Source organism: Zea mays, chromosome 5, assembly GCF_902167145.1.
Source record: "Zea mays cultivar B73 chromosome 5, Zm-B73-REFERENCE-NAM-5.0, whole genome shotgun sequence".
Classification (NCBI taxonomy): domain Eukaryota; kingdom Viridiplantae; phylum Streptophyta; class Magnoliopsida; order Poales; family Poaceae; genus Zea; species Zea mays.
The window spans coordinates 54,987,748-54,997,872 of record NC_050100.1 but is presented as its reverse complement, the minus strand read 5'-3'; the positions used below and the strand labels follow the sequence as shown (position 1 = coordinate 54,997,872).

The following is a 10,125-nucleotide window of genomic DNA, read 5'->3' as shown; positions in this document are numbered from 1 at the left end:
TTCTTCTGATTCTCTCCTATCTCCATAGTTGGTCTTCTACAGATTAAGGCCAAGTCTTTCCTTGCCTTAGGGTTGTCTTTTGTTTTGTCAGTGATATTCATGCAAGTGCTGATAATGCTTTCACCCATATTTCGTTCCTGGTGCATGACATCGATGTTATGCATTAGAATCAAGGCTTTCATATAAGGGAGTTCCCATAGACCACATTGTGAGTCCAATTATGCTCGGTTCCATAACCTTCAAAACGATTTCCATGTTCGTTTAGTTTCAAATCATTAAGTCTCGCGAGAATCTCTGGACCACTTAGACGCTTGGGTGGTCCCCTCGTCACAATCGTGTCCTTTTTAAAAGCGTTCCTATCGAACCTGAACGGGTGATCCTCTGGCAAAAAACATCTATGGCAATCGAAGTAACATATCTTTCCACCAAACTTTAGTCGAAAGCATAAAGTGTCTTCAACGCATATCGGACATGTCAAAATCCCATGACAACTCCATCCAGCAAAGATACCATAAGCCATAAAATCATGAATAGACCATAAAAAACGCGGCTCTCAGGTTGAACTTCTGTTTCTTGTAACAATCGTACGCCTCGACTCCTTCCCACAAAATTTTCAATTCTTCAATCAGGGGTCTCATCATCACATCGATCTTTGTTCCAGGATGATCCGGACCAGGTATTACAAGACATAAGAAAATAAATTCATATTTCATGCAAAGAGCTGGTGGAAGGTTGTATGGAACAGCAAAGACGAGCCAACATGAGTAGGACGTTGCAGTTAGATTGAATGGCGAGAAACCATCTGTTGCCAAACCGAAGCGAACATTCCGCACTTCATCAGCAAAGCTGGAATCAAAAGCATCTAGTGCCTTCCATGCATCTGTATCAGCTGGGTGCACCAAGACATTTGGATTCTCACGTACCCCTTCTTTGTGCCACCTCATGTGTCTGGCTGTATTCTTGGAGATGAACAAACGTTTCAACCGAGGTATAAGAGGCATGTAACGAAGCTGCTTACGTGCAATCTTCGTAGTCACGGTCAAACCATCGTCGTTTTCAACCTCAACGAATCTACGCTCACCACATACATTACACTTCTTCTCACCCGCGGTCTCCTTCCAGAAAAGCATACAATTATTTTCACAAACATCGATTTTTTCGTAGTCCATACCGAGCCCAGATAACAACTTTTTAGACTGATACATGTCCTTTGGCATCTTGTGATTCTCCGGAAGTACATCACTGATCAAGTTCAAAAGCTCCTTGTAACAGTTGTTTGAGAATGCAAACTTAGACTTAATAGCCATAAGTCGAGTCACAAATACAAGGACGGTCACTTTTGTGTGCTCATGCAACGGCTCTTCGGCAGCTTTAAGGAGCTCGAAGAACTTCTGAACCTCAGGTGTAGCTGGATCCTCAAACTCGGTGGGTTGACCGGGGTTCTCTGAATCGACGGTTAGAAGCTCATGGCGTACATCGTCAAGCATCTCTTCCATCCTATCGTAGTCCTCCTCTTCATGTGACTGAACTTCCGATACAATACGAGGAGGTGGATCCTCACCGTGGTGCACCCACACCTCATAGCCTGGCATATAACCGTTCTTGCAAATATGTATCGACATAGTACTCCTGTCAAGGAAATTAATGTTCCGACACTTGCTACAAGGGCACCTAACATCGGTTCCAGTCTCTATCCGAGCAAAAGCATGGTCGAGAAAAGCATCAGTCTTGGCAACCCACTCACTTGATAGAGCACCTCTTTTCTTCCAACCTTCATACATCCATCGACGATTCTCCTCCATACTAGATACGAGACGTTAACTTAATTAGATAAGTAATGCACGGACCATCCGTTTTTACGAAGAAATCACGCCCCTACATCTGTAGGAAAGGATAGGTCCTAAACCCACCCAGGCGTGACCGACGAGCCCGTGTTTATGACAAGACATGTGGTCGTGCGAAATTTCGGCAGCATAACCCCGCTGTTCTCCAATCGCACGCCTAAAAATGGTGCAATTGGAAAACAGAGGGGTTATGCTGCCGAAACTAAGCAGTAGCACATGCCTTTGTCATAAACACGGACTCTGTCGGTCACCCCGAGGCTGTCCAATAAAGGGACAATTCCGGCCCAACATACCTCACATGCGTCGCATGTAAGGTGTGTTGGGCCGAAACGGGTGACGCCTAGGTTTCGTTAACTTAATTAGTTATGATTACTAATTAACCACACTAATACAATAGCCACTAATTAACCAAACTAATACAATAGCACTACAAAAAATCATTTCACGGGACCCTAAATCAAATAAAACAACCTTATTTCCGAGGGCTTAATAATTACCCTCGGAAATTAAAAGTTTAAATTATATAGCCACTAATAAATAAATTAAAACAAGCTAATTTAATTGCATAATTAAATTAAGCCGTCGGACATAACAAAACTAAACATTGCTACTAGCAAACAATGAATATTTATACACAAAATTATACTAAAATTTTTAAAATTGCTCACTTTGCCAGACGATGAACCGGTGAAGCGAGCTCCGGCGGGGTAGGGGCGGGCGCCGGTGGCGTCGGGGACGGGGTAGAGGCTCCGGCGGCCGCGGGCTGCGTCGGGGCGGCTCCGGTGGCGTCGGGCTTCGTCGGGGTGGCTTCGGTGGCGTCGTGCTTGGACTGCGCGTTGGGGCGGGAGGGGAGGTCGTCGGGCACGGGCTGTGCTTGGGCGGTGGTGCCTGGCGGCGGCGGCGGCGGCTTGGCTGCATATGCGCGCGTTAGAATGAAACGATGCGCGCTCGGGCGGGGTCGGTTAAAACTCCTTATTTCCGACGGTACCCAGGAGGCCGTCGGACATAAGCTCATGTCCGACGGCCAGGTGGACGGGCCGTCAGAGATAAGGTTATGTCCGACGGCCAGTCTGACAGCCGTCGGTGGTTTTCTGTTATTTTCGACGGCCGCTGTTGGCCGTCGGACATAACCTTATGTTCGACGGTTGCCTAGGGGGCCGTCGGACATAATACGACCGTCGGAATTTTATCGTTTTAGTGTAGTGTAGTACGTATTATACACACATCAGGGTGAGACTCCTAAATCAAAGCCATGAGCTTATTGTAAGATTTTATAATTGTACAGTCGTTGTATAGACTACTAACTAATACCAGTATATATATATATATATATATATATATATATATATATATATATATATATATATATATATATATATATATATATATATATATATATATATATATATATATATATATATATATATATATATATATATAGAGAGAGAGAGAGAGAGGTCAATGTGGCAAAATGTTTGAATTTCTTCGGAAAATTCACATTTGAACTGCAAGTCACTCGAAACTTGGAAAATTGTGCATGCAAAAATGATATCCATATTATTTAGCATAAGTTACGACCGATTTCAGGAGCGGACCGGAAACTTCGAGCACCATGCTCACTAAACATGGCTGTGAACTTGCCATCTAGCTGTTTAAAAATTGTACAAACACAAACAAAGTCAGAAAATTATGAAACTTGTCCACATGTCATGATATCATATATAGAAATTGTGATAAAAATTTGAGAATGTTTCGAGAAAGTTGTGAGGCACTATGTGTAGAAACCTAAGAGAACTACATTGAAACTCTATGATTTCATGTGTATAATAATTAATTTATAGTTAATCCAAACTAATTTAACAATAGAAATTAGTAATTATAGTCATAGTTTCACAAACCACGTCAATGTAACACCAAATTAGCACAATTCATCGGTCATCATTTCACAATTCACATACATGTTCATCAGTTTAATCCACAATTATATCCACATAGATCAATTTAACACATAGACATAGTTCATTAATCATTAGTTTAACTCATAGGCCATAAAAACCTCACATATATATAACATCTTAATCAATTATTCTGTAAATGATATGCATATAGTTTCGTTTTGCTGGAATGTGATAGCTCGTTTAGCTCGCGAGCTGGCTCGTTAACGAATCGAGCTAGGACGTCAGCTTAGCTTTCAGCTCGTGAAAATATTTAAACGAGTCGATCCGAGTCAAGCTGAGCCGAGCATGAACCGAGCGAGCCAATAACGAGCCACATTTGGTGTAGCCCTAACCATGGTTGTGCTATAGACAAAAGTAAAAGAGAATGGTTGCTTGGGATGACAACATTGAAAAGAACACACTTGGCTTGCCCACACGAGAAGCTAGCTAGTACGTATTATACACACATCAGGGTGAGGCTCCTAAATCAAAGCCATGAACTTATTGTAAAATTTTGTAATTGTACAGTCGTTGTATAGACTACTAACTAATACCAGTATATATATATCGAGGTCAATGTGGCAATGTACGATGGAGGTTAATTAACCAGTAACTAGTTGGGGAACCGGCAGTCCCGGCGTATCTCGCCGCCGGTGGCCGGCGTCTTGACGCCGACTCTCCCAAGCTTGGCCATCGCCGCCACGAAGTCGGCGAAGAAGGCGCCCTGGTTGGACGCGTAGTAGTCGACCGTGCCGCGCGACCTCGGGTCGGAGTAGAGCACCTGGTCGGAGCCCAGGAGGCCCTTGCCGCCCTGCAGGTTCCGGTACAGGGCGTTGTCGAAGGCCACGGGCGAGGGGTCCAGGAAGGCGAAAGCGTTGGGGTCGGAGCTGCAGGTGCCGTTCAGCTGCGACGCGAGGCCGGGGTCCATGGTCGCGTCGCTGCCGATCCTGTACTGGAAGAAAGGGCAGTCCGCGGCGCCGATGGTGTGGGCGCCTGAATAATCAACGCACAGAAAAGCCAGATCGAGCCAGACGGCCGGTGGTCAGGCACTCAGGCTCATGCCAGATCGAGCAGGTCGAGGTGTAATAATATGCAGTGCAGTGCTGTCTTTTACGGTTTTACCTGACAGCGCGACCATTTCGGCCTGGGTGAAGCCGAGGCTGGAGAAGAAGGCGGTGAGCTGGTCGAGGTCGAAGTTGGCGTGCGGCAGCACGACGCCGTCCCTGGTGGACACCCGGCCGTCGTAACGGCCCAGCTCCACCTCGTAGTAGGGTCCGCCGCTCTGGAAAACCAACGCGTGCGTGCGTGTAACTGAAAATGAATGGCTTTCTCTCTGGCGGCTGTGCGTTTTGCATGTATATAGGTGATTTCTCTGTCGTCGTCGCCCCGGCGGCGGCGGCGGCTAGCTGTTAAGCTAAGTTGTTGTTGCTACCTGGTAGACGGATTCTCTGGCGGCTACGGCCATGATGTCGGCGCAGGAAACCTTGTAGCGGCACTGCGGGTCGCTGTCCACGGCAGCCTTGGCGTCCAGGATGGTCTGGAACCCCTCCGGCTTGAGCGACTGGTTGTCGCTGTTCCGCCACTCGTCGTCGCCGTCGGAGTTCACGATCATGATCGACGCGTCGCAGCCCTGTGTATATGATGTTGGGTCACTACCTGTACGGCCGTCGTCGAATGTAGTAGTAAATACGTACCCTGACGGCGCAGTCGTGGAAGAAGAGCCTGAGCGCGGCGGGCGCGGAGATGGGTGACTGCGCCATGGACTGCTTCACGGAGCTCCGGACGATGACCTCCAGGTTGGGGCAGGTGCTGGCATAGTAGTCCGTCGCCAGCTCGGCAACGGCAGGCGGCGGCATGAGGCCCGCGGACACGATGACGAGGGTGGCGACGACGACGAAGCTCAGCCCACCACTCGCCATCGATCGCAGTACTCTTAAGCTACTGCTAGTACGTACTCGTTCGAAGGAATCTGCAAATTTAACCTACCAATGCAAGAGTTGCTTACCGAAGGCTGTTGCGTGAGCGCTTCAAAAGTGTGGGGTTTCAAGCTGTGGCTAGCTGGTGGTTTCAGTCAATCGAGACGGGTCTGACGAAAGCGACGGTGCACTGCATTGGAATGGAGCCTGCGGATACCTGCATGGGGTTTGGTTTATATATAGCATACCCGGCGTGCTAGCGCGTGGCTTTCCTCGACCTTTTTAACTGCCAATTTGACCAACTTGGGGTAGATACGATGATTGGAGTTCGATCCAAGTGATATTACATGTTCGTGTAGTTTAGCAGATGATATATATATACTACTCGCGTGACAAATTGACACCTCGGTTTATGTACAAGAGCGGAGATGCAGTAGGGTCGGTGTGTTAGGACCAAGGATGTTGCAGCCCTAATCCAGCCCAGCGTGGGACTGTTTGGTTTCAGCTTTTTCCTGAGAAGTTTTTTAAGAATTTAATTGCGAGGAGAATCTAGCTGTGGACAGAATTTAAGTATTCTATAGATTATGTGCGAAGAAAGATAAAAGAGTTTATGAAGTTTAGAATATAAAAAGTAATGGTTTTAATTATATGATTATTATAGAAACGGGTTGAAAAACTAACGTTTAACAGAGCTGATGACCAGAAGCTAAAAAAAGCTGAAACAATCAGGCCCAGGGCCCATGTATAGTATCTTCATGTGACGACTTTGCATTAGTCATGTTTGGTTTGCTGCCTAATTTGCTACACTTTGCCTAACTTTTTTGCCTAAGGTTAGTTCTTCAATTTGAACAGTTAACCGGCCTTAGGCAAAGTGTGGCACAGTTAGCCACAAACCAAACAGGACCTACCTCTAAATTAGGTCAGATGACCGGGCAGCTCTATATCAGAGTATATTGCCCTAAGTCTAGCTCCGGTCCAACCCTATTCCTGAATCGCATGAGATTGAGAGGGATGAAGAAGGATTTTAAATTGCTACGAATTTAAACTCATTCAATTTTCTCATGTTCATATTGATTGAGCTTAAAACGAACAGCCCTTAATCAATTAGCCGCCAAGGATTCTGAACCAAGGCATCCATTCTTCAGCTACAGTCATACGCTAAATAGCTGTTTCCTTTAAACGTCAGGAACCAGCATTATGTACTAATAGTCGCATCACTCTTTGTCAGACCAGAACGTATGTGGCTTATTATATAGTAAGAAAATATATGCGTGCTGATTCAGGTACGTATTGAGTTGTAAAAAAAAATATTCTATCAGTATGTCCATTTGCCACGAGCTGTACGTCCATGAAAAAAAGTCAAATTCAGAAACCAACATCTTACCGCTCCATCTGTTCTAATAAATTATAAGACAGATTAGCTTTTATCTAGAAAAGCCAAAATCCATATAGTTTAAGATAGAGGAAGTATATTACAGACAGAGGGTGCTGACAGAATTTCCAACAAAAATTCTTGTGAGATACTCTAGAATCCTAGAAAAACACTACATTTTTTAAAGAAAAACGACTAGAGGGCTAGACCTATGTAATTCTAGTGGTGTCTAATACTAGGTAGCTTTATGGAAGCCTAAGATAAGTTTGAGAATAAATCCAACTTAAAGAGGGTTTGAAATATACTAGTTAGTGGCAGTGACGGTCTTGACAAATTCGGGGCCCAAGGCCAGACTTAATATAGGCGCTTTACTATAATAATATATATAATACATATTGGTAATAAATATTAAAAAAATATTAATCGTAAGAAAAAAAATACAAATATGTGATTATTTTAAAAATTGTCTTCTAACATGTCTCGAAGCGAAGTCATTGATGATAGCATCAGTATCAATTTTATCTAATAATATTTTCTCGATGCATAAAATAACCAAACCATTTAGTCTTTCTTAAGATATTTTGGACCTCAAATAATTCTTCAGCAACTTCAACTTTAAAAAACTTCTTTTAGATAATGCAACGGTCACGGGAACAATAAATAAAAGTCGATAAGCAATAGCAGTATTAGGATAAGAATCCATTTCTCTAACATACTCAAAAATATCCATGACAAATATTGATTTATTTGATAAAGTCAACTGCAAAACACTAAAGTCAATCATGTTGGCACCAATGAGCAAAGCGATAACGAGACAATATTAAACCGATGTATTACAAATGAGACCTGCTGTAAAATTCCCAAAACAATCCATTTAAATATCTAAACAATAGTCTAATTAGTAATCAATAATCATCTAAAGCACAGAGAAAAATTATACCATGAATCAGCGATCTGCTACTGCCTACAATAGTCTAATTAGTAATCAATAATCATCTAAAGCTAAGGCGGAGACGAAGGCAAACGATGTGCCGTGCAGACTTTGGCAAGCAAACGCGACAGCCGGCGCAAGATTGTCGTTTTGTTTCCGTGATCTGCTCCTAACGGTTTGTGTTCCCAAGGAAGCAAAGCAAGGCCTCGGCAGGAAAGCAAGCGCCTATCGTTTTGATTCTGATGATGGGCCTAATCTGTGTTGCCGATTTAATTAATACGTATACTGATATGGTGTCAGGGGTGGGGCCCCATCATTCCGGGGGCCCGGGGCGACCGCCCCGCGCCCCCCCCTCAGGGTCGTTGTTGTTGGTGGTGGTAGTGGTGGTGCAATGAACGTGTCCAGTGTGTATCGGATACGGGGCACAAGATATGCTATTCAACGAAGAAGTAGCATCGACGTGTCTAGTGTGCACCAGTCATGACGCAGTGGACTCAACACCCAAAGAAGGCTGCAAGCAAGTATTGGAGCCAGTGCATCTCTAGTTGTGCACCGAACTCCTCATTGAATACAGGGCTCAGAGAGAGGTATGTAGTTGTGTTCTTTGACGCAACGCACTTAGTGGATGTGTCCAATGAGCATCAGTCAGGTTGCACCAGATACTAGTATAGTAATGACTAATCCAAAAACTAGCCATCAGAACCTTCATGGGACGTGTGTTGTGCAGGCATCTAGTGAGCACCGATTATTTCATGGGGTAACTACTAGTTCTATACCGTGGGGCTATAAATACCTCTCCACCTCATCTATTTGAGGTCTCTTGCCTATTTGTTTGGCTCAAGAAACTCTTTGGAGTAAAAGGAAGAGCCTCAACCCTAGTGAGGTGTTCAAGATTTGATAACCATGATATTATGGACCTAATTGGTGCATAATGAGTAGAAATTGTCCTTTCCCTACGGGGTGACAAGGTATTGGATGATGATGTTCTCATCCTTCTCCACCTACAACAGTAAGAAGGACCACATGAACTGGTTCAACTATTGCGAGCAATTCCTCCATCGGCAGTGTTCACTTGGAGGATACATGTTCCAACTTTTAGGACACTTCTTGGTTGGGCCCAGTGCCCTGGCCCCTAGGGCATCTGCTTTGGCCACTATGGCACTTTGTGCGCCAACCACCGACATCCCCACCCTCAAGGCACTTCTTGCACAGATCCACGACCCCCTGGCCCCCGGGCCATCTATTTTGGCCCCTGATGCACTTCTTGTGCCGGTCCTAGTTATCCTAGCCCTTCTTGCACCAACCCCTGGGTCCTGGGTCTCGAGGAATATATTTTTGGCTCTGGGGACATCTGTTCTGGTCCCTGGGGCACTTCTTGTTATGGTACTTGGGACACTTCATGCACCAACCCTCAGGACACTTCTTGCACCGACACTTTGGGCAGCTTTTCTAGCATCTCAGACAACTTCTCTCCTAGCCCCTAGGACAACTCAACATTGAAGACTCCCCGGTGTGGCATGGACCAACAGTGATTCGGCAGGGAGAAGGCATGGGGTTCCTTGTAGGCGTGCACTATGTAGCATCGCCACATTTTTGTCACTGTCCTCCGCGAGGGCGTCTCCGATGGCCATTGTTGTGACCACTCCTAGGTCTCGACACTCGCCAGACTATGTCATGGGATCTAGATGGTTGTACACATGTCACTCCGTCGTCAAGTGAATAAGATGGTTGTACAGTACATATTGACATCTATAGCCATGACCATTAGCATGGCTTGATGACGAGTTGTCCTGAAGAAGTGGAGCCGTGTTATGGCAAGTGGAGTTGTTAGTATAAGAAAAAAATACATTTTATTTGGTTGGCTAGAATAAAAAAAAGGATTGGTTAGTTAGAATAAGAAGAGTTTTGGTTAGTGAAAGGGAAATAGTCTCAATATTTCCTATAATCGATTTTGGTGTTTGACGACCATCACAAATCTTGTGGACTAACCAGTTTGTCTAGTTGATCATTCCACAGGTGCATAAGATCATCTACAACTATTCTAAAGTCGACTGTCCGAAATACCGTAGATTATTCCGGACAGGAGAAGCTTTTTTGGAAAATCACCTAAGCGCGAACCGTCCGG

General features: G+C 44.8%; 1 protein-coding gene across 1 annotated transcript; it reads right to left on the bottom strand.

Moving 5' to 3' along the window:
* Nucleotides 1–4,153: 4,153 nt before the first annotated feature.
* Nucleotides 4,154–5,908, bottom strand: LOC103626369 (peroxidase 45). The gene is made up of 4 exons (XM_008646775.3): nt 5,476–5,908; nt 5,214–5,411; nt 4,904–5,063; nt 4,154–4,774 (listed from the first exon to the last, which is right to left on the bottom strand). The coding sequence occupies exons 1-4, from the start codon at nt 5,698–5,700 to the stop codon at nt 4,395–4,397; spliced, it is 963 nt and encodes a 320-aa protein (XP_008644997.1). The 5' UTR covers nt 5,701–5,908; the 3' UTR covers nt 4,154–4,394.
* Nucleotides 5,909–10,125: the final 4,217 nt, after the last annotated feature.